We start from the raw sequence: 23,363 nt of genomic DNA, 5'->3' as shown, positions 1-23,363 counted from the left end.
CCCAAAGCCCGAGCACCCCCCCCGCACTCCGAGCAGGCGCTACGCCAAGCGCCGGCGACCAGGGGACAACCACCCCACCGGCAAGGGACAGCAATCCCCACCCAAGGCCCGCGGGCCCCAAGAGGCCCCATCGACGACCCGCCAGCAGGGGGGCAGCGGCGACCACCGCGGCCCAGAGATTCGGACAGGGCTGGAGACAGACCAAGGGGACGGAAGCGCACCCCCCTCCAACCCACCCCCGGGCCGGGAGGGGCGTGCGGTATGACACCAGGGGGCCTTTTTTTTCCAATTTGTCTTTTTTTCCCACAAATAAACAAGAGTGCAGCACAGAGGAGGCGGTGAAGGAGAGACGGAAAGAAACGAGAAGAGATGGTGGAGAGAAACGGACAGAACAGTAGCATCTCTAGCTTTGGTTTTTCAGTTTGAGTGCCTTGAACAGTTCGCTTTGGAGAGCCTCCTGCTTTGACTTGTCAGCCAGAGATGAAACACTCCTGTGAGGGTGACACAATGCAGGAGACAAAATCAGTGTGTGTGAAACAAGGTTAAAAAAATACAAAAGAAAGTGTACAAGAACATGTATAGTAGGTGCCTCCGTTCTATTCTCCTTTTGTGCAAGGAAATACCATTCACGTCTTATCATAAAACAGAAACATTCTTGGAAATCAGGTCATTTGGAACTCATTCATCCCAAACGACATCATACCTTTACCACTCCTCATGTGCCACAACATTAGAAAGTTGGCGTTATTCTTTGCCACTGCGATACACACACACACACCCGCGCGCACGCACACACGCACACACAAAAATATCTGTTGACAGTGTTGATCAAAATTAAGCATTATTATTGTGTGGCTAAATTTTAGAAATTTCTCTAGTATTGGTTGCCAAATTATGCAGGCGTAAGCTAATGTGGTTGATGAGGAATTGGTAGAAGGCAATAGTAGTGTTTGTCTATCACTGCAACGAGGAGTTAGTAATTTTTAAATGAATACATTGTAGTTATCAAAAAAGTTGATATCAGTTTCACACCAGTTTTCAACAATCAGACACTCAGTAATGTTTGCAACATCACAGGTGGCAACTTTGATTACACACAGAGACATTCAACATAGTTACAGACCAATTCAGGAGTTTGACACTCGCCTTTTAAATTTGCTGCAATTGACAGCGATAGGACCTCTCCGTTCAAACGAATTGGACGTCTACTGCCGTCAACAGCAGTCAATGAGTTAATAAAATGCTTTTTTTTTTTTTTTCTGAATTCCAGCTATTAAGCCACAATGATACAGCTTACAGTGAAATTGCCACTGTTTTTGGCTCTTGACTGGTACTTTGTTTCTCATAGGGCCCGAGTGCGTAAGACAATAGGAACACCAGCACTGAGCGTCAGAAGTTTGTAACATTTTCCACACACGTGCACAGTCCCCACACCAGGCTGTAGCTCCGACCCTAGTCAATGAAGATCTGACGCTGGGTGAGTACCTGTGACAGCTCCCTTTGGAGCTGTCGGTATTTTTGATTATCAGGCAAAGACTCAACAGATCTGGAGCACAGAGAAGAGGTGGAGTGGGAGGTAGGTGTTTATAATTTGCGTAAAAGATGATAATGGAAAAGAAAAGCAGTGCTTGTATATAAGATTAAGACAGATGGGTTGAGGAGATCGGGAAAGAGGAGAATCTGTATAATGTATACAAAAAAACTAAATTAAACAAATAACAATGCAGAGGTCCTAACACAATTTCCAGAAGGACCCAAGAGGCATAACAGATGCATAATAAGATTCTTAGCTTATCATCAGAAAAACCCTGCTACTCATCATTTTCTATGACAAGTCTGAATGACAAATCTGAAATATTTTGTGTGTGTGTAATAATGCCATTTACTGAATTTATTCATATTCCTAACCCTTTATAGGGCAATTGACCATCTTTGGTTATTTAAAAAATTAATAAAACCTCGTTGAGACCAGGCGTCCATATACTACTATGTGGAGATTACATTTTGAGTAATGTAGACCAAAATATTAACATTTGGAAAACAATTATGGCCTACATGACAAAAAATTAAGTGCTCTCATAATACCTTGTCTCAATTTATATTCTATGTATAACGTTTATAAATTATTAATCATTATTTTTAAATATTTTATTATGAATAAGGAACATTTTATTAACATTTTATTAATTTATAAAACAAATAGAAATACACCCTGGTTATGAACCCCAATAACACTCTAAAGTTGATAATAAATAAGTTAGCATTAATAAAAATATTTTTTTAATAAAAAATATTTTTTAAATAAAGAGAATAATTAGAGTTTTAGCTCTTTTATCAAAGCTATTCTTTTTAATAAAATATTTACTGTGCGTTTCCAATTTTTATGTGAAAAAGTAACATTATTAAAAATTCATTTTAAAATATTTACTTGTAAATGAGTGGCTTTTTTGGGGTTAATGGAAACAGTTCTGAGGTCACATATTGGTCACAAGGATTGTCATCTTGTAAAAATGCCCTTTAAGCAATACGAGAGAAGAAACTATTTAAAAAAAAAAAAAAAGTGCTACCACAAAAAGGTGAAGCGCTGTTGACTGATGTTGGTTTTGTACATGCATCCTTTTGATACTTACCTAAGTCCGTTGAAAATGTCCTTGGTCTTCCCAAAGTAGATGTCATTCAATGTGGAGCGAATCTTGTTCTCCATCTCCTGCAACAAAGATATGAAAGCTTAAAGGTTGAAAATGCAGCAAGAGAACCTTGATTAGCGAGTCTAAGGCGCTTCGCTTTATGCAGCAGGTAAAAAAAAAAAATATATAAATCCGCTTGCATGAGGCTGTACTGACTTCAACAAGGCGGCCAATGTTAGCGATGTGGGGAGAAGACTCTCCAACCGTGTCGTCTTTTTCTGTCTGCAGAGATGAAACAAAACAAATGGATGCGTGGCCTGGCAGATGACGTCAATAACGCTCAAGCTTTACACCATACTTGTCTTGTTAGGCTGCCGCCCAAATTCATGGTTCCAGAGTCAATCTTGGTCGTCTGAAGCCACAACATAACGGTGGAGGTGAGTTTGTAGTGAGCGTTGCGGCCACTGGACTTCTCCTGATCACGTCAACAGAAATTAACAGGTCATTGCTTGCATAATGGTGCATTTTTGACATCTGGTGTTTCAGTACGTTTTTTTTTTTAATTTTTGGTCAAATTCATAAATGCTGAATAGGTGACCTTTAATCGACTCACATGCACCTCCACCACATGGATGGAGTCCCAGCACCCTTTAATCTTTTTAGATCCATCTCCAGCCTTTTTGATAAGAATAACCCCAGCGAAGCCGTGGGCCAAACCCCAGAGGTACACTGATGATACACCACCCTCAAAGTACCTACAGACAACAAAAAAATACAACACTATGTACAGTGCCTTGGAACAAAGTATTCAACACCCTTAAATATTAATATAATTATTTACATTAAAACATGAACTCTTGAAAAAAGTCAGGGAAAAAGAACTTGAGAAGTACAAGTTAGTTTGCCTAAAAACATCCCAGGAATACCATCAAATCGATCAAAAATACGGTATGACATCACAACACGTGTGTTGCTTCAGTTTTTGAGGGCAAATATTTGTTATGTGAAGTATTGTTTGTAACACGACTTTGGCAGTAACGTGTCAAAGGCTTTGTGCATTAAGCCATGAGCATTCATTGTGCATTGGCGGTGATGCAAGTAGTACGAGTCATATGAAAATATAAAATGTGTGTATATCGTTTTGTTGTACTCTTTGCCACACAACTGAAGTCCTAACAAATGATTTGTATACATATATTTTTACTTGGTTTAAACCGTTACTGCACTTAGTTTTCTTTGACTATCAAGTTGGGATTGTTTTGTTGAAGAAAAAAAAAAAAAAATCAATACGCTTTTTCACTTCCTAAAACATTGTCGAGGTACTGAATCGGGACTGTCAGCAGATCCTCAGAACCAGGTGAATCGGGTGTAAAAATATGTTTTAGACATTCCTAATAAACACTGCACATTTTAATTTGTTTTCCCCATGTTGTAACAGTATATTACAAAACATGTAGACGTGACACAAATGACTGAGTACACTTCTGTGTTCTACTCAGCATAGTTGCTCATGAAGCTCTAATCACTGTCCTACAATAAATGAGAGGGGAGACATGAAAAGTGTTGTGTACATGAAAATATCATGCCGTTTTTGTTCCCGATCGCATAGTGAGGTTTGTATAATAATTTAAGACTACTAGGTATCAGACTAGCCAAAGCTAGCGAGTTGTTGGCCAAATATATATCTGGTCCAGAGGGAGGAGTCAAATGTCCTCTGCAAAGGCTATATATTAAGGGTGTAACGGTACATGTTTTTGCATTGAACAGTTTCGGTACGTGGTGCTCGATTCGGAATGGAGGCGTACCAAACGAGTTTCTGATGTAATGTAACCTTTACTTTTCAAGGCTGTGAGTCGATCGGGTTACAGTTTCTTTGTGTAGATTATATTTACTCCGTCTTCTCTACTATAATGAGGACCAACATGGACAATATATAACCCAGAAACGTCAACGGCGCGACAATGTGGCCGCCGCGAGAACGCAGTGAAACGCGGGCGTTAAAGTCAATCAGCCAATGCACACCAGTCGCAGTGCGGCCGTGTGTTAGACGCGTCCCAGAAGCGGCTCAACAAGACGCACATGAAAGAACGGTAAAGTATTATTATTTGATGCGAGACGCGACCCGCCTGCGTCAAGACTACTACCGGTGGCTAGGATCGGGCAGACCGGAGGTCACTCGTGTAAAAATACGGTGGATCCGGTCGATTTTCAAACTAATATGCATTGTAACCCACTTTTTGAGTCCATCAGATCTCTTGAGTGGTAGATCGGGGCGCAGTTGACTTGTCTTTGTTGATTTACTGCTGTCTTCTCTGCTATAATAATAACCAACACGGCCCCATGTTCAATACAAAACCCTCCTACCACAACAAAACAAGTAGGAACTAATATTCACATAGGAACTAAAGTTGTATAACATAAAATATACAATATTAATGAATACTACATCACATTTGTAAAATATAAACACATAATAAAATAAATAATAGCCCATTTAAATAAAATAAATTGAAATGAGCTGAAACACCTTTAATTAAATGCCGTAATTTCCCGAATATAAGGCACACCCGTGTATAATGCGCACCCCAAATTTAGCACCACTAAATAGAAGAATACAAGAAAACCGAACTCGTGTACAGATACAGAAATGTATTTTACTGACTGGTGAAACACAGCACACGCATAGCACATTGGTAGTTCAAAACATTACCAAAAACTGACAATATGTACGGTAATAATATGATTTGACAACTTCTCAAACTTACCAGAATCTAGGAGAAAACAAAACAGATGTGACTTTTCTTTTAAAGGCTGCTGTATAACTTGCTCGTTTCATCATGATGAATAAATGTTTCTTCCATGGATTGATACGGTAAAATGAAAGTAGAACGTAAGTCGGGAATCCGTGAGAGCTATCGCTGTCAACACGACAGTAACAAGAGGAACTATTGTTATTTGGGTTTGAGTTTCCCGAGGAACAGATATAGTTGACGGACACAGGAAGTCTGTGTGCTTACGTTTGTTATGGTCCGAGTTGCAGAGCTGCAATAAACGTTGACTCAAATGAGTTCAAGAAACTAAATTCTGTGCTTTATGAAGAGTGAAAAAAGCAGAATTTAACACAGACGAAATAATTCGGCCGATTAGAGTGAAGTATTACCAAAAAAAAAAAAATGGTAACGTCACGTACCGTAATGGTCGGCAACAGGTCGCCGCATATGTTTCTTCAACACAACGTGGCCATGTCAAAAAAAAAAAAAAAATCGGTATATACATATATATGTATGTATGTAATATATATATATTTATTTATATATATATATATTTCTCCATCCATGTACCCGTTTATAATGCGCACCATGAGTTTCAAGTTGATTTTTGGAAAAAAATTGCGCGTTATATTCGGGAAATTACGGTAATAAGAATAGTACACAGATCCTGCTTACACAATTAAATTTTTTAATTTCTGTGTGGCGCTTTAACTTGAGAAAATCCACCAATAAAGCTTTTGAAAACCATTCATAAATTTAAAAAAAATGATTGAATGAGGCATTTCATTTGTTAAATACATGTTAAAATCTTTGTCATTGGGATTGCTATTTCTCTTAAACACAGGACTTCTTTTGTCTTCTTTCTTTCAGAAAGAATGCTGACCAATACGCGGGGTCTGAAAGGCAAATTGTTGTTGGATTATGTTTAAATACCCACTACATTTTGAGCAGAATTCTCGCTTTGTATAAACTAATGTTCCTGTTGTTGAAAGGTGTGTAATAAACAACTAGCACATTTATGTTGTCTTACTGTACCGAAAATGAACCGAACCGTGACCTCAAAATTGAGGTACGTACCGAACCGAGGTTTTGTGTACCGTTACACCCCTACTAAACATACAATAAATGTGGCAGAAAACACAGACAAGGGCGAAAAAGCAATTTCTGCTTTTGCACCCCTCTTTAAAATAAAGAGCTATATTTTAAGCCAAAACAACTTTTGTGTTTGATAGACCCATATGTCTATTTGCTGCCATAGCAGCCCGAACTATTTTTAATTTGTCCGCTATACCCTGAAAACTCCCGTTTACAGACATCGCGCAACCGCTTTTGTTTCAACCCAGCCATAAAAAGGTAAGTAATTATATTCATTATTCGAAATGTCCATTTTTAGCTTAGAATCATTAATTGATGTCTAATATTTAGTTAAAAAAAAAAAAAACTTATAAATTATAAAATTATTCACTCACATACTTTAAAGGGTACCACGGATCGAAAGACGTGGTTCTTAAAAGAAATGTTAGTACGAGTTATAATAATTTTATATTAAAACCCCTGTAAATATTTTCGTTTTAATAAAATTTGTAAAATTGTTTTAACTAGTAGGTCGCCATTGTTGTTGACGTCGCAGAGCGAAGACATCACATGGACACGCTGGCGGACTTTCACTGTGTCGCTCTAACTACATTAACATGTCCTCGGTTCTGCCCTTCCAATTTGAACCCGAATGGAACATTACTGTGAAGGACAGCAAATGGGATGAGTCGAGTAGCGGATTTGTGTCAAGTTCGCTAGTGACAGCACTAAGCTGCTCTAGTGACGAGAGCAGGAGTGTTTGATGTCAAAAACTGTTTCCAGCAGGCCCGGATCTAGGTTTACCCACCAGAGTGGGCACTAAGAAAACTTGAGGGGGCACCCCAATGCAGGCTTTTTTTTACCCTCTGCATTTCTCCAGGCTTGGGACCGGCGCAAGTAGGACACTGGCTTGTGTCCCGTTGAGGCTGCATTAATTTTTGGGGGGTTTGTTTTTTGTTTGTTTGTTGTTTTTTTTCATTCATCTCTCTACTTATTCTCGCTGTCGGCGTGATGTCACGATGACGTCATCTCGCATAGCAACGTGTCACCATTTTGAGATGGGGGAACACACAGGTAAACATCCGTAGACAAACGTCTGAAATTCATATATTTCAGCTGTGTTTTGCGTCTTTTTTTCATTAAAAACGTCTTAAACATGACTTATTATCACGAGTCACTGCCGACAGACGCGAGGAAGCGATACAACTTAAAATTAGCGTGTATTGGCCTGCAAATCTGCGCATACAAAGTCGCAGCTGATAGCTGGATAAACAATCCAAAGGAATTGCCTGCAGTGGAGTTCGGTAACATCTACAACTACCTCATAAAGTCACCCAGTAAGTTGACCTTTACCAATTACGTGGAATATGTACTGTGAGGAACTAAGAAAACTGGTAGTATATATGGAGTGATCATTTCTGCCGTAACCGGTAATTTGCCTCCAAGCGTTATTTAGCTGTGAACACGTCACGGCAAAATAACCAATTCCCACCAGGCCAATAATATACCGATTGACCGATCAGAGCAGTTCATGGCAAAAGAAAAATAACGCTTTGCAAGTTGTCAGTTACGGTAATAATAAAAATGCTTAGTCTATTGAATCCTAGCAGCTAATTGGGGCAAGAAAAATCGATTAAAGTTTACTCACCAGTAATAAAATGTCAGCTGCAGATGTACAGTAAATGTGCCTGGATTTAGGTTGCCACTGGCGAGAATGGTCCACGGAACCGTCTTCTTTTACTGTTCCTTAATTAATTGCTTTCAGCCATTTGCTTGTCGTTTTCTTCTCACGAGGAAGAATAAAGAACTTCAAATGCGGCTCCGAACTCTTCCTTGTGTTACAAACCTCAACACGGCAACTTTTAGTCATCGATGGAAAAAAAGACCGCAAATAAGACAAAAGTTCAACGCGTTTGTACTACGATAAAGGACAGAGCAACTGCTTGTGACTCGTGTTTTGCCATTTCAATATGGCGACGCTTTGTTGTGGCTGGTGAAGTCATTAATGCCCGGATGTCCGACTGCGAGAATGTGTCTGGAGGAGAGAGAGGAAGTGCGCGGATAACAAATGAGGTTGGAAAAACAGCTTGTTTTGGTGATTACTTGTTCGGCGTGGTTGCAGCCAACAGTAACCGTTAATCCTGCAATAAAAAAGTAGGTGAGACCAACTCTCCGTGCGTTCTCTATATCCAGTGCGACGCTAAATAGAGACTGTGCCGTCACGATAGTCGTGGCTATGAACACCTTTCTCGTATCAACGACTCTACAGACGTGGCTATGTCTAAGCAGGTTTATTAACACTCAAAATGGTGAAACTAAAGAAAACAGACAAAACAACACAATCAAATTATGCACAATAGGGAATGGGAAGTACTACGTCATTGTTTGGACGCGCCTCCATGCTTGCAATATGATTCACTTCCGGGTCGGCAAACTCAATGCGGATTGTAACGTGTGGTCGTGCTAAGCTAACTCTTTCGGTGTTTTAGAAAGAAATTATGGGTGTGTATTGTTGTGTTACCGGGTGCAACAGCTTCTCCTACGACTAAAAAAAGGGCGAGGAAAACTGGACTCACTTTTCACCGTTTTCCTGCATGGAGGACCAAATATCAGATCACGAAGGCACGACTGATGGCTGGATTGCAGCGGTTCGTCGGGAAAGCATTTCTTATGATCATATTTCTGCTGGAATGAGAGTATTCCCCTCATCTCTACTCTTGTAAGTTGAACGATTTATCCGTTTTGGTTTCAATACAGGTTTACTGTTGTGTAAATCTGCCTCGGTAGCAATGCTAACCTACTCCTCCTCCTCACCTACCTGTTGTGTTACTAGGAAAACCTGCATATGAAATGCTGACAACACATCCCGATTGGTCACCATATCTCTTCTTGGGTTATTCTGAGGTCAAGCGCACCACATCGGAGCGTTATGAGAGGTTGGAAAGGCGAAGAGTGCACGCTGAAACTTCAGTTTGCGCTGCTCTTACAAACACGATCCCAAGTGTTGTTGTGAAAAGTCAATAAAATATGAATACCAAAACATGACTTGAACAACTTCTTGACAAACTGTAACTGCTTGTTGTTTACTTCAGGTCTTCATAATAAATAGGTGTAATAATTACAAAGTCAGGTGACTTAATTTTGTTATTCTATTTGGAATATGCATTGACAATTTTTGGACAGTGTTGTAGACAAGAACTGGGACTGATAAGTTGCAATAGATTTATTTCAAGTAATGCAATTTCTCCAATACGATATTTTAATTGACAGTTTAAAATCTTTAAATTAGTGCAAACAAGGCCCACCCTCTGACGGTGGCAGCAAATATTATATACGGTAATTATAAGTAATACACAAATACAAGATCACAATAAACGTGTCTTTGTCAAAGCAGTTTAAAACACTATTTACTGGCCTTGGGTAAATTGCCAGACAGGATAAATATGTGCTTTAAAGTTCTTGCATTTCCATTTTAAGTATTGCAAGTACTAGTCTCCAACACAGTATTTGAACAGACAGTTTAAAATCCTTTTAGTACAAAATGGCCCACACTCTGGCAGGGGGCAGCAAATATTATAATACATAATACATTATAAAAAGCTATATACTATATAAATACAAGATCACAACAAAACCTGTATTTTTTCAAAGCAGTTAAAAAACATCCAGTGGCCTTAGGTAAATAAAGGTGTATAAATATGTACTTTACAGTTTTTGCATTTCTATTTTAGGTATTGCAACTTTTCCAACACTATTTGAATTGACAGTCTAAAGTCTCCATAAGTGCAAATAAGAATATTATAATTTAAAAATAATAATAGAATATATAAATTCAACATTACAATGAAACGTGTCTTTGTCAAAGTGGTTTAAAAAAAAAAATAATAATAATAATACGTCACTGGCCATAGTTAAATAGCCAGGCAGAATAAATATGTGCATTACAGTTCTTGCATTTTCACAAGTTAAAAGCCCGCAGTTCATCGACGAGAAGGGCAGACCCAGATGGCGTCTGCAGCAGGGGCTTGTTTGAGTCCGACACAGGACAAATGGAACCACTCCATTGAACAAATTTTCTTTGTCAAATGATCCAAGAAGGGAGATGGTGACCAATCGGGATGTGTTGTCAGCAGGTTTACCTAGGAACACAACAGGTAGGTGAGTCGTAGTAGGCGAGCATTGCTACCGAGGCAGATTTACACAACGGTGTAAAAAAAAAAGAAAAACGTATTGAAACCAAAAGTGGATAAATCGTTCAACTTACAAGAGTAGAGATGACAGGAACACACTCTCATTCCAGCAGAAATATGATCATAAGAAATGCTTTTCCGACGAACCGCTGCAATCCAGCCATCCGTCGTACCTTCGTGATCTGATATTTGGTCCTCCATGCAGGAAAACGGTGAAAAGTGAGTCCATTTTTCCTAACCCCTTTTTTTGTCGTAGGAGACGCTGTTGCACCCGGTAACGCAACAATAAGCACCCATATTTTCTTTCTAAAACACCAAAAGAGTTAGCTTAGCACTACCACACGTTACAATCCGCATTGACTCTGCCGAACCGGAAGTAAATCATATTGCCAGCATGGAGGCGCGTCCAAACAGTGACGTAGTACGTCCCATTCCCTATATATGAAATCGCATATGTACTGCCCTATCTGTAGCAAACTGCATATGAAAATATGAATAAACAATTAGCAGAGCGCCCGAGACGCCATTTTGCCGACCCTCTAACTCGTGGTTAATTAACATATCACAAGTTTAATGCTAAGTGAATCTGTCACACTTTTTTTGCACTGAAGTACACACAATTCACATATTTACGTTTTTAAACACATTTAAACAATACATACCGGCGATGCAACCTCAAATTCAAGGCAAAGTGGTCACAGAGACGGTGCGAACTGACTGCGGCCGTCTTCGTGTGATTCCCTACTGAACAACTACTGAACATCCGTGTGACAGTTTCTTTCAAATAAAGTGCACATGGGATGCAGTAAATTAAGGCGTCCACTAGATGATGCTAATAAGACATAAAAGCAATAAAACTCAGGTATTCAATCACAAAACCCATCAATCTTTTATGCATAACAGAACACCAACATTTTGATTGGGTGGGCACGACTCACGTCTGGGTGGGCCGTGCCCACCCCGGCCCCCCCATAGATCCGGCCCCGGTTTGCAGATTTTCATGGTAAACTATTGTGTGATCCAACTTATTCCTAAATTATTATGGAATTAGTTAGCATCCAGAGCTGCCGTGTGCTTTACATATGTTTGGGGTATACAGTGAAACACAGCAGTTTTGATTATTTTTGCTGACAGCACGGGGCCGTGCTTCACAACAGATGCAAAAGTTTGCCTCTACCGAGACATCTAATGGCGTCTAATGACGTCTTACCTTATTTTTGTTACGTAAAAGCATATGCCCAGAATGTTGATCCTCCTGGCGATTGTTCCCCAGTGAATAAGCGACACGCAAAACGAATAAATATATTAATGCCCAACAGATTATTATTATTGCAAGTCATTGCACGGGAATTTCCCTGGATATGTGTGTAAAAAGGGCTAGAGTCTGAAACCTGATAGCCCGGCCTAATTTCTCCGCATTTTGTAACTTTTTAAAAAAAATATACATGTCAGTTTTATTCATTCAAATTTGGCGGGCTTGTTAATGACACTCTTTTCTTTGACCCAAGCAATTAATTTATCAGTGTTGACTTTCACTGGAGTGTCCCTTTGAATGACATGCAGACTAGTCAGCTATTTCTCTTCAATCCGATTGTCTGTATGCATGTGTGCTTCTTTGGAACTCACAGGTCTCTGTACTGGTCAAAGGCGTTATTGGCTTCAACCTCCAGTTTCCTCAAGCGAATTGAAGGCATGGAACCGTCATCAATGGGAGGGTCATATGTATTACTCCACGGGGATCTACAGTACCAGGAAGTAGAACATGTCAAACGTGGGGTGTACATCACATATAAATTATGTTAATGTGTTCATTTTATTCAAAATTGTTAGTGTTCATTGGAAAAAAAATGATCAAAACTGAATTAACAAAGATATTCTGTTTAAAAAGATTTGAACAGCATGCCTGCTTATAACAAAACAAAATAGTCATATTTGTAAGATTTCAGCCAAGTCACAGAAATTACAATTTTTTGGCTTCAAGTTCTTCATTATAAGAATTCAATAGACAATTTCCACCGTTTAGAAAACTTTATTATATTTGGATTATGTTTCCAGTTCATGTTCATCTTATTACAGAACATAATCTTTTATGAGCATGCAGGGAAAACTGTAGTGTCAAACCTTGTTTTATTCAAAGCTAATCTTGACTGTACAAATGTAATGCTGCAGCCTTTGGAATAACAGGAAAAAACATTTACCATGTCAAATGTGCGATATTTAAATAGTTTTTAATGTGCAGATGTTGTGTTGTGGCTGTTTTACTTTTTTCTACATTAAGAGGTACTGTGTCACCAACTATCATATTGCAGCTATTCTACCTACCTGTAGGAGTCACCATCCCGATTGTAATCACAAAGAAGATAGTCTTTTCCCAAAACCTTGTCCCGGGCAATCTTCAGGGGCTGGTCCACTGCGGAAAGAAGGTCCTCAGTTAGAGCCGGCACCTGAATACAAATAAAGGGAGAAAAGCTTTACCAAATTTTTACAAATCAATAATACAACGTTTAAAGAGAGCAAAGACCAATCTGACAGATAAAAAGCAAATGAAAATTCTCAGGCTTCTTGCGACAAGATTTCACACAACATAAAAGAATTAGGGGTGCACGATATCCATTTTTTGAAACCGATACCGATAACTACCTGCTCTTCAAGGCCGATACCGATACGACAACCGATAATATATATATATATACTGTATATATAATTTTTCAATGTATATTCACCTGAGTTTTTGAACACCTGTAGGTCAAAAATACTAGTAGTTGATTAAGCGTAGATTTGCCTTTGACCGAACCAGAATTTTCATGATGACATGAACATTATTATAATGAACAAAACAAAGACAAGAACAGTTTTAACTTAAAAAAAGTGCCCATATTTTTTTCAAATAAATATAATTTGAGTCAATCACAATCAGTCAGTCAATATCATTGACGATGTGTTCCCCTGAACAATGAGCACTGATCTAAAACAAACATAAACCCAAGAGGTATTGTGCTATGTCAGCAGATAAAACATTTGGTGCAGAAGGAGAGGAGACTTTGTTGTCTTGGTCCATGAAACAACTTTCTTAACCTGGCAATTATAGAACAGCAAGCCTATCTATAACCAAAAGGCCTCTCAAGAACTTGTAAACATAACACTGTAAAATGCAAAAATTTGCTAATTGCCATACTAAGTTTTATAACTCAGTGAAGGAAAAATACGGCAAAACAGGAGTAGAAACAAACGCACACATTCCAATCCGACACCGTGCCAAAAATATTATTAATGGTCCCGATAACATTGTTATCGGATTTACTGGGATTACGTCATAATTCCTATTATCGGACCGATAATTATCGTGCACCTCTAAAAAGAATGCTTCCATTTAAGGCAAGAAATGGTTCAATGTCTCTTACTGACATTCCAGCTTCCCATTATAAGCAGAGGAGGAATAAAATATCAGTAGGAAATATTATATCATGGGGATAAGGAGATACAAATTACTTCTCACAGACTGACATGGACCTCCTATGTCCACTGCATCATTGCACAAACACAAAAGAGTCCTGTTTTCCTTAAAAGGATCCCACATTCCTAGAACAATATACATGTACGCTAACATGCACGAAGACACCTGGCAGCAGGGTGAACAAGAAAAAAAGTGAGGGTGCATAGAAAAGGTGATTTCAAATGATTTGAAGTACTCCAGCCAAGACAGCGGAGCTCATCGTTCCAGAGAGGTACCAAACTTTTGAACCGTAGTGAAAAGTGATTGGACGCAAGGATGAAGAGGTTAGCAAGTGGGGGCAACTGGGAAGTAATGTAAGTTCTACAATCTGAATGTAAATTCATTTGTCTTAGAATCTTGTAATAGATTCACTCTGGTAAAATGAACCTACGACATTTAAAGGACATTCAGTGGCATGTTCAGTTGCATACTTTTATTTTAGAGGCCGTTCATACTAGGCCTGAACGATATTGGAAGAAACAATAATGGGAGGGAGATTGCAATATACTGCGATTTATTTTGCGATATTAAAACTAGAAGAATTTTCACCAGACACTGTTTGGAACAACTCTGGTTGACACACTATGACCACAGTGTATTCATTAAAGATGTCCCGATCCAATCACATGAACAGAAATTGGGCCATTCGCGCCACTTTTCAGAGGATTGGAGTCAAATGAAAAGGATCAGGTTTTAAATTTTTAAAAATATGTTTTTCTTCATGCTAAACTGTTATTCTTGGTCACCAGTGCAGCTGGCGTTTGGTACTTAAAACTAACGATGATTAAGGTTTGTAGCTTTGATCTGGCCAGAGACGCCTCGTTTGCACTACGATCAAAGGCACAAATGTGTTAATCATCATTAAGCTTGGTACACAGCCTGACGTGTGCTGTGGCAACTCATTCATTGTGTAATTGAGAGGCTGTTTTCGGCAGCGTGAGCATCAAAGCAAAAACTTTTTTGTATCGGATCAGGACTCATTATCGGCAGATTTTCAAAATCAGATGACTTGGACTTGAGTGTAAAAATATGCGATCAGGACATCCCTAGTATTCATATAATACCGTTTAATCCAGGCAATGGGGGTTTATATGTGAATGATGAAGATTGGTGTATATAAAAGGGATCTAGGAAGCTATGTCTCTGCACAATTGCTTCTTTTTATGAACAAAAGTTTACATTAAAAAAAAACTATCGCACGTCCTGCGATGGGACTATTGTGCACGCACACATTGCGACAGTGGTGATCAAACGATATACAATATATTGTGCGGGCCTAAAAACAAAGAATTTTCACCAGATAACTTGAATAGTTCTGTTTGGGATAGGCCTGATATTGGAAAAAAAAAAATAACATTGCGATATATGTTGCCAAGGCTCCACACTTTTTAGATTGGTTGCACTGGTGCGCCTACCTTTTTTTTTTAATTTTTTTTTTTTTTAAAAAGGTGCACCAACACAAAATGTAGGCACGCACACACATAATTCATCCATTCATTCATCTTCCTCACAAGGGGTGCTGGAGCCTGGGTACACCCTGAACTGGTTGTCAGCCAGTCGCAGGTCACATATAGACACACAACCATTTACGCACACACTCACATCTACGGACAATTTAGAGTGTTCAATCACCAAGAACCCCGAAGAAAACATGCAAACTCCACACAGGATAACTAGAGTGCTAACCACTGTGTCACCGTGCCACCTTCATAATGTGATTTTGTTAACACTTTACAATAAGGGTCCCTTAATTAACATTAGTGTGGGGGTGTGCTCCGGGAGTACGGGGTACCGAGCCCCTTGGTACGCACTGTTCGGTCCCAGTATGACCGGTGTCAGAGTTTGGTCCGCATTGCCGGCAGTAAGTCGAATTCATTTACAGTGAGGGTTGGACTCCGCCAAGGCTGCCCTTTGTCACTGATTCTGTTCATAATTTTTATGGAAATAATTTCTAGGTGCAGCCGAAGCGTTGAGGGGGTCCAGTTTGGTGACCTCAGCATTGAATCTCTGCTTTTTTCAGATGATGTGGTGCTGTTGGCTTCATCAAGCCGTGACCTCCAACTCTCACTGGAACGGTTCGCGGCCGAGTGTGAAGCGGTTGGGATGAAGATCACCGCCTCCAAATCCGAGACCATGGTCCTCAGTTGGAAAAGGGTGGAGTGCCCTCTCCGGGTCGGGGATGAGATCCTGCCCCAAGTGGAGGAGTTCAAGTATCTTGGGGTCTTGTTCACGAGTGAGGGTAGGAGGGAGCGAGAGATTGACAGGTGGATCGGTGCAGCGTCTGCAGTAATGCGGACGGTGCACCGGTCCGTAGTGGTGAAGAAGGAGCTGAGCCAAAAGACAACGCTCTCGATTTACCAGTCGATCTACGTTCCTACTCTCACCTATGGTCACGAGCTGTGGGTCGTGACAGTAAGAACAAGATCCCGGCTACAAGCGGCTCAAATGAGTTTCCTTCGCAGGGTGTCCGGGCTCTCCCTTAGAGATAGGGTGAGAAGCTCGGTCATCCGGGAGGGACTCGGCGTTGAACTGCTACTCCTCCACGTTGAGAGGAGCCAGCTGAGGTGGCTCGGGCATCTGGTTCGGATGCCTCCTGGACGCCTCCCCGGAGAGGTGTTCCGGGCATGTCCCACCGGCGGGAGGCCCTGGAGACGACCCAGGACACGCTGGAGAGTGTCTCTCGGCTGGCCTGGGAACACCTTGGGATCCCGCCGGAGGAGCTGGTTGAAGTGGCTGGGGAGAGGGAAGTCTGGGCTTCCCTGTAAAAGCTGCTGCCCCCGCGACCCGACCCCGGGATGGACGGACGGACGGACGGATGGAACACATGTGCTACACTTTACAATAAGGTACCAAAAAGCATTCAGTAATGGTTAATAAAGGTTAAGGGTGGGGGAATTTAAGCTTTTATAATTTCTAAGCTAAGGGACACATGTGCTACACTTTACAATAAGGGTCCAAAAAACATTCAGTAATGGTTAATAAAGGTTAAGGGGGAGGGGAGACTTAAGCATAGAAAATTTCTTAGTTAAGGGACACATGTGCTACACTTTACAATAAGGGTCCAAAAAACATTCAGTAATGGTTAATTAAGGTTAAGTAATACTTATGAGGTACGTTCACATGAAATAATGTCATACTTAAGGTTAGGTTAGCAGAACCCACGAATTCACAGAGCAATGTTTCTCATTTTAAAATAGCAATCACTTACTAGTACCAGTATACATTAATAACTATTTATTAATGCACTAATGTATATGTGAATTAATGCTAAGTAATGTATTATATATATGTATTAAAACAGAACCTTAAGTATGGTATTATTTCACGTGAACATACCTCATAAGTATTACTTAACCTTAATTAACCCTTGAGAGTCGAAGGACGCCCCGGCGCGTCCTCAGCGCACGTCGTCTTTGAAGCACCCTCGCGTTTTAATTAGGTCACCCACATGCCGTTGGTTGGTCTCGTTTTAAAGTGCGGAAGTTGCGGTTTACTCTCGTTGTTATTTGAAGTCAATCGACCAACTAAAACGTGAGATATTGTCATTTAAGTTTTATAGTTTTATTGTCCTCTCAAAAAAACATTAAAACGCTGCATGGATAATTTGTTTATGTCTATATTTCCATCATTTCTTGTTCTTTTTCAAAACGGAAGCTCCATGAAAAAACACAAATCAAACGAACCCTTTCGAAGTCACAGTGGAAGCACAACATGCGTTTTTTAAAAAAAATAAATATAACTGCCGTGCGAGGTTCCACCGAACGAGAGGGAGGAGTGTTCTGAAGCAGCGAGGTGGCGACCGACGGCCGTTTGAATCGAGCGAGCGAGCGACTTTGTGTGACTTTGAGAATGAACGGATAACTAAATTTAGCTCAAGCAATTGTGCTTTTTGATCAACGTGAGGAAGAGGATGGTCCAAATTCGCCATCATCGTCTTCTTCGGAAGAGTCCTCGAGTGAAGATAGTGACGGATTTGAACACGTGGGTGACGCCATCGACGAGCAGAGGTAAGCCAACCCACTTTTTTTTTTTTATGCTGCTGAAAAAGTTTCTTTTGAAAGTTTCTTTTGATATTGCAAGACAAAGTTAATTTTGATGCAATATAAGTGTGTGTTTGTGTATATAATAATAAAATGTGCATATCGGATCAAAGTATAATTTGTGGTCTTCCTTCTATATGAAGATTAGGGGTGTAGCACATATTCAGCTATGGAATTCTTTCTATTGTCATACATATAGATTTCCATTATTATTTATTTCTGTATATATTTTTATTTTATACTTTATTATTTTCATAAATACTGACTTTTTTTTCATGTACATTTATAGTGACAATGAAAGTAAAGTGAAATGAAAATGGAAGGGTGGAAAGAGGACCGACACCCCATGGAAGTGTGGGCTGTGTGATGTAGCCCTGTGTCTAATTCCAGGACGAAACTGCTTTTCGGAGTGGCATGCCTGAAAAAATTTACCTTATTTATTGTAAATATTTTTGAAAATACTTTTTTCCCCAATGTTATATATATATATTTTTTCCCACAATCAGTCTTCTCAATTTGTGTATATAAATGTGTGTTCAAGAAGCTTGATTGTGTGTACATAGTTTTCATCAGGTGATGGGCCGCAATACCTAAACTCATACAGTATAGAGATGGCCTCTAAACACTTTTTGTGTTAGATGGTATATTTTTTCACTGTTCTTCACTGTTTGGTCTGCTGTATATAACCTGTTTTGACTAGAGCATGTATAAAGGCAAAAAACGCCTATGGCTATACCTGTTGTTTATGTTGAATTGTCAAATATAAGACTATTTATTCTAAGTTTTTTTGGTTGAATGTTCATCCTAACATGTTGAATAAATATTACAAAGTTTCAAAACGGTTCGTTACGCATGTTTGGTTGTCAATTGGACATCAATATTAAAAATTTTGACAAAACGATTTTGGAATTTTTGGTCTTTTTGGGCCCAAAATGATGATTTATAATTGGTCAGTAAAGGAAACAACAGTTTGGACATGAAGTTCAACTGACTCCGGTGATCCAAACTCTCACCGGCTGGACATGAAGTTCAAGGTGTCACAAAAAAAGGGACCAAACCAGGCCATCGTAAACAATTCTTTCTTTGAAATATAAAGGCAACTTCAAAGGCATGCAAAATAAGACAAAATAGGCCCAGACCTTAAAGGGTTAACCATTACTGAATGTTTTTTGGACCCTTATTGTAAAGTGTAGCACATGTGTCCCTTAATTAAGAAATTATAAATGCTTAGGTTAACAAACCCTAACCCTAAACCTATATAGGGCTATATATAAATTTTTAATTTTACCAGACTATTAGTTACTGTCTGGTTATACATTAACTAATGCATTAACTAATGTTAATTAATATATTACTAAATGTTAAATAAGGGATTATATGAATTATTGTAATGTTACTTAAACATTATTTATTGTCTTAAAATGCATTAACTAATGCATTAACTCATGTTAATATATTAATAAAAATCCATTAACTGATGCATTAACTCATGTTAATTAATATATTAATAAAGGTTGGATTAGGGATTAAATGAATTATTGTCATGTTACTTAAACATTAGTTATTGACTAAAAATGCATTAACTAATTTTGATTAAGGGACCCTTATTGTAAAGTGGTACTGTGATTTTTAAACAAGAATACTGTAACTTAGAAAAATGCTTGTCTTGTTATTAAATGCTTCATTGAGTGACATCCACTCATCCTAAACAGTGCAATCAGTTTTTTTTTTTTGTCACCAGCTGGGTTTGGTACTAGAAGTTAACGATGATTGACAGGTTTGTAGCTTTGATTAGGCCATAGTAGCTCTCCGATCAAAGACAAATCATTCATTGTGTAAGCGAGAGGCTGTTCTTGGCAGCGTGAGCATCTAAGCGTGAGTAAATTTGTGGCGCTGTTCGTGCATGAAGCAGAAAAACGAGTTTGCGTGTTATCGCACATCCTTGCGATGCGAGTACCGCGTATCCGCACTTCGCGATGACGATGTTCAAACGATATATCGATTAGGCCTAGTTCATAATAATTTTCTCCAGAGTCGGGTGCATGGGTGATAGCACTCAGGTGCGATCTCGCCAATACACTGATGTGCTTGAAGAAGCCTCCCAGGAAGTAACAGATCGACTTTTCCTGCTGCTTTTGATAAAAGGTAAGACTCGAGTTTGTCATTGCAGCAAAAGAAAGCCCAGGAGGAGGGGGAGGAGCTGCTGTATCCCTCTTTTTCACTGATGCTGTTATCTGTAAATAAATTGGGCAAAATATCACTCAATCACTCTGCGGTGACTCCTTGTTCCTGTGGTACTGACCCCTCACCGAATAGATACTGAATGGCTTTGTCAACATGTATTATGCAAGTATTGTGAAAAGACTTTGATCAAAACAATAGCCTTAATAGTTTGTTACCCAAAAAGGAACAAAAAAATTTTCAGGATCTTTTCAGGCATAAAAACAAAAAGTCAAAAATATGAATGGATTCTGCCCCCCGTTTCTCCTCCTGACCTGCCATTAATCCATCGGTAAAGTGCTTGAAAATGGAGTGACCAAATGCCAATGATGCTACAATGTAGTCATTATCCCTGAAAATGTATGTATTAATTTGGATTATTTACTGCATTCTCAATGAGAAAATGTTCTTGTCAGAGGAGCTGGTTCAAACATGGTTTTGAAACGGTAAATTTTATTCATAAAGAAAGTGTCACAAGATTTATTTTTTTGAATTCCTACTCTGAACAGTTTTTCTCAAGAAAGCTGGCTCACATCAGCTAATTGAAATTTGAAAATTTTGAAATGCCTCATTCATGTTGAAAACATTTTTTGGTTTTTAAATATATTTCTTATATACCTGTTTCCTCAAGTTTATAAATGATGATTATTCATCACTGTAAATTCTCCCAGTGGGTTCAGAATCAACATTACAGTACTGTAAAAAGTTCAGCCAAGACCACCACTCAGAAGGGAGAAAATCATGACAAATTAGAACAGTCTGTAACTCACCAGGTCAATGAGGTCACTGAGGTTCCTTTCGATCTGTTGAGGCGGCAGACGCATCATGAGATCGAGGGCACTGTCCAACTGCTGTTCAGTCTGAAATACACAGAATTGGCTTAGTCAGATTTGGATGTCAAAATAAAATTGTGCTTGATCGGGTGAAGGGACAGTTATCATCTTTTTATTTTTTATTTATTTATTTTTTTTAACCTGTCCTGTTCAACTGTTTGACACAGAGAATGGAAGTCTAAGTGCCCAGATTCTGAACAGTTTTAATGTTTCACATGGAGAGTCTGACATACTCCCATTGTGATCCTTCAAAATACCTTTTTATTATGACAAAGCAGCGAACAGAAAGGGATTATGGGGGGACAGAAGAAAAGAAATACAAGAGAAGAAAGAAAAGAAACACATACACAAACAACAACAAGAAATACATTGAACATCTAAACTAGTTACTATTATGCTGGTGCTATCGTCAGCGAGATGTATTTCCGGTTTACACCATGTGGGGGCCAATTGGCCAGTGAAAGAGGAGAATGGGGGTGGGGGTGTCTATAAGACTATAAGCTAAGTGATTGAAAGTGGTAGAGTGTACACAAATCAGTTCTGTGATCTAGAACCCAGTAATCATGTGAATCTCTTATGAGTGTAAGCCTGTTGGCGACCAACCCTACGCCGCCGCATCGCCAATCCCGGCACCGGAACCCCCAACCCGAGCATGCCCTACCACATCCAGCAGCACGCAAGCCCCACCGGGCACGCGACAGCCACGCAGACGGGTTATCATCTTTTTAAATGACAGCACAGAATTATGTGACCAGCTACAACAAGTGGAAACCTGATTTCTGTGAAGAAACTACTTGCACACTTGTGCAAGCCAAATGATGCTTGCCCTGTTACTTAGCACTAGGATCATTTCCAACTCTCTGCCCTGGACCGTCTTCACCAAACGGAAGAGGAGGTCTCCCGGCTGTCTGGTGGCCCATTGTTAATCCAGATCGGCAACAAACACCAGCAACAACTCCCGCAACAGCAAGAACAACTGACTCCGGTGATCCAAACTCTCACCGGCTGGCTACTCCATCGTCACCACAACCTCTGGTTCCAGAAGCCCCGGTTCTGGTGAACCCAGCTTTGGCTATTGATGCCCCCCTCACTGGCCAAATGACTGCGTCATAGACCTCCTGCCCGGCACGGTGCCACAAAAGAGCAGTCTCGCACCTGAATGTCTGACTCTGAACCAGACCCTGTGTCATCGGTAGTTGATTCCTCCACTGACGAGGAGGAGGTTGAGCTGATGCCCTCAGTGGATGAGGCCATGGACTGACGGGTCGGTGGATTAGTAGCCTTTGGTGGGCTCAATTCTTGGGACTTCTGGATCCGTCCCTTGAGAGGGGGTTTCTGTCATGTACCAATGTATCAGCATATTGCATCACACTCAAGCATCACAAAGATTTCATCAAAAACACTGTTTACTCTCTAATATGTCACAAAGAACAACTGAAAACTGTATATAAGGTACGAACACATAGCATTCAGTGTAGGGATGGAGAAACCGAGGCTTTCCGAAACAGTGAACCACTTTTGAGACAATTGCCCTAAATTGAATCACTGTTTCGAGGCGTTTGACATACTGCAAGAGCTCCATCTACTGGTTGTAGTGCACGTTTCTTTTTAAAAACTAAAGTTCTCAAATTGCCTCAGCATTACATATCTTCAATAGAATTATGTGGCTGTCGTCTATTTCAACTGTGGGATCGTGTCGTCATTAAGTGATTTACACAATCAAAGTTGACCTTTTTAAGCCTGTGTCATTGCTTTGTGAAGATGTGTTCAAAGCAGCATTTGTAATACACGACAGTGCCAGTCTTGTAAGTGGCTCATCCTAGATGTTGGGGAGTAACTCTGTTAGTTCTTTGTAAATATTACAGTACAGTCAGCACAGTGCTTGGGAACAGGTATATCATTTATTGCATAGTATAAGGATTTCCAAAATCATAAGATGGAAATTGAGCCGAATAAAAGGAAAGGTTTGTGAAATATTTTTTTAATTCAGTATAATTTCTGGGAGGTGGTTGTGTTGTATCTATTCTGAATATCTAAACGTATGCCACTATCTAGTGTATAACAATGTGAATGAATTTAGTGAAATTAAAGTGATAATGATATTCTCACTCCTGA

The 23,363-nt window shown here is 39.6% G+C and overlaps 1 protein-coding gene and 1 long non-coding RNA gene across 5 annotated transcripts; one reads left to right on the top strand and one right to left on the bottom strand.

Moving 5' to 3' along the window:
* Positions 1–22,613, bottom strand: LOC130921428 (F-actin-capping protein subunit beta-like). 2 transcript variants are annotated; one of them, XM_057845313.1, is made up of 9 exons: positions 22,404–22,613; positions 21,186–21,275; positions 12,985–13,106; positions 12,289–12,402; positions 3,241–3,382; positions 2,986–3,102; positions 2,844–2,909; positions 2,631–2,707; positions 1–491 (listed from the first exon to the last, which is right to left on the bottom strand). In XM_057845313.1, the coding sequence occupies exons 1-9, from the start codon at positions 22,500–22,502 to the stop codon at positions 404–406; spliced, it is 915 nt and encodes a 304-aa protein (XP_057701296.1). In that variant the 5' UTR covers positions 22,503–22,613; the 3' UTR covers positions 1–403. The 2 variants fall into 2 exon arrangements, with proteins under 2 accessions (XP_057701296.1, XP_057701298.1); XM_057845315.1 differs by lacking the exon at positions 22,404–22,613 and adding an exon at positions 22,251–22,369.
* Positions 1,286–10,656, top strand: LOC130921429 (uncharacterized). 3 transcript variants are annotated; one of them, XR_009064351.1, is made up of 5 exons: positions 1,286–1,576; positions 2,667–2,796; positions 2,916–3,064; positions 6,269–9,120; positions 9,306–10,656. It is a non-coding gene; the product is annotated as an uncharacterized LOC130921429 (long non-coding RNA). The 3 variants fall into 3 exon arrangements; XR_009064350.1 differs by having other exon boundaries at positions 1,287–1,576; positions 2,670–2,796; positions 6,269–9,191; XR_009064349.1 differs by having other exon boundaries at positions 1,287–1,576; positions 6,269–9,191.
* Positions 22,614–23,363: the final 750 nt, after the last annotated feature.

Source organism: Corythoichthys intestinalis, chromosome 9, assembly GCF_030265065.1.
Source record: "Corythoichthys intestinalis isolate RoL2023-P3 chromosome 9, ASM3026506v1, whole genome shotgun sequence".
Lineage (NCBI taxonomy): Eukaryota > Metazoa > Chordata > Actinopteri > Syngnathiformes > Syngnathidae > Corythoichthys > Corythoichthys intestinalis.
This window is presented reverse-complemented; position numbering and strand designations above follow the sequence as displayed.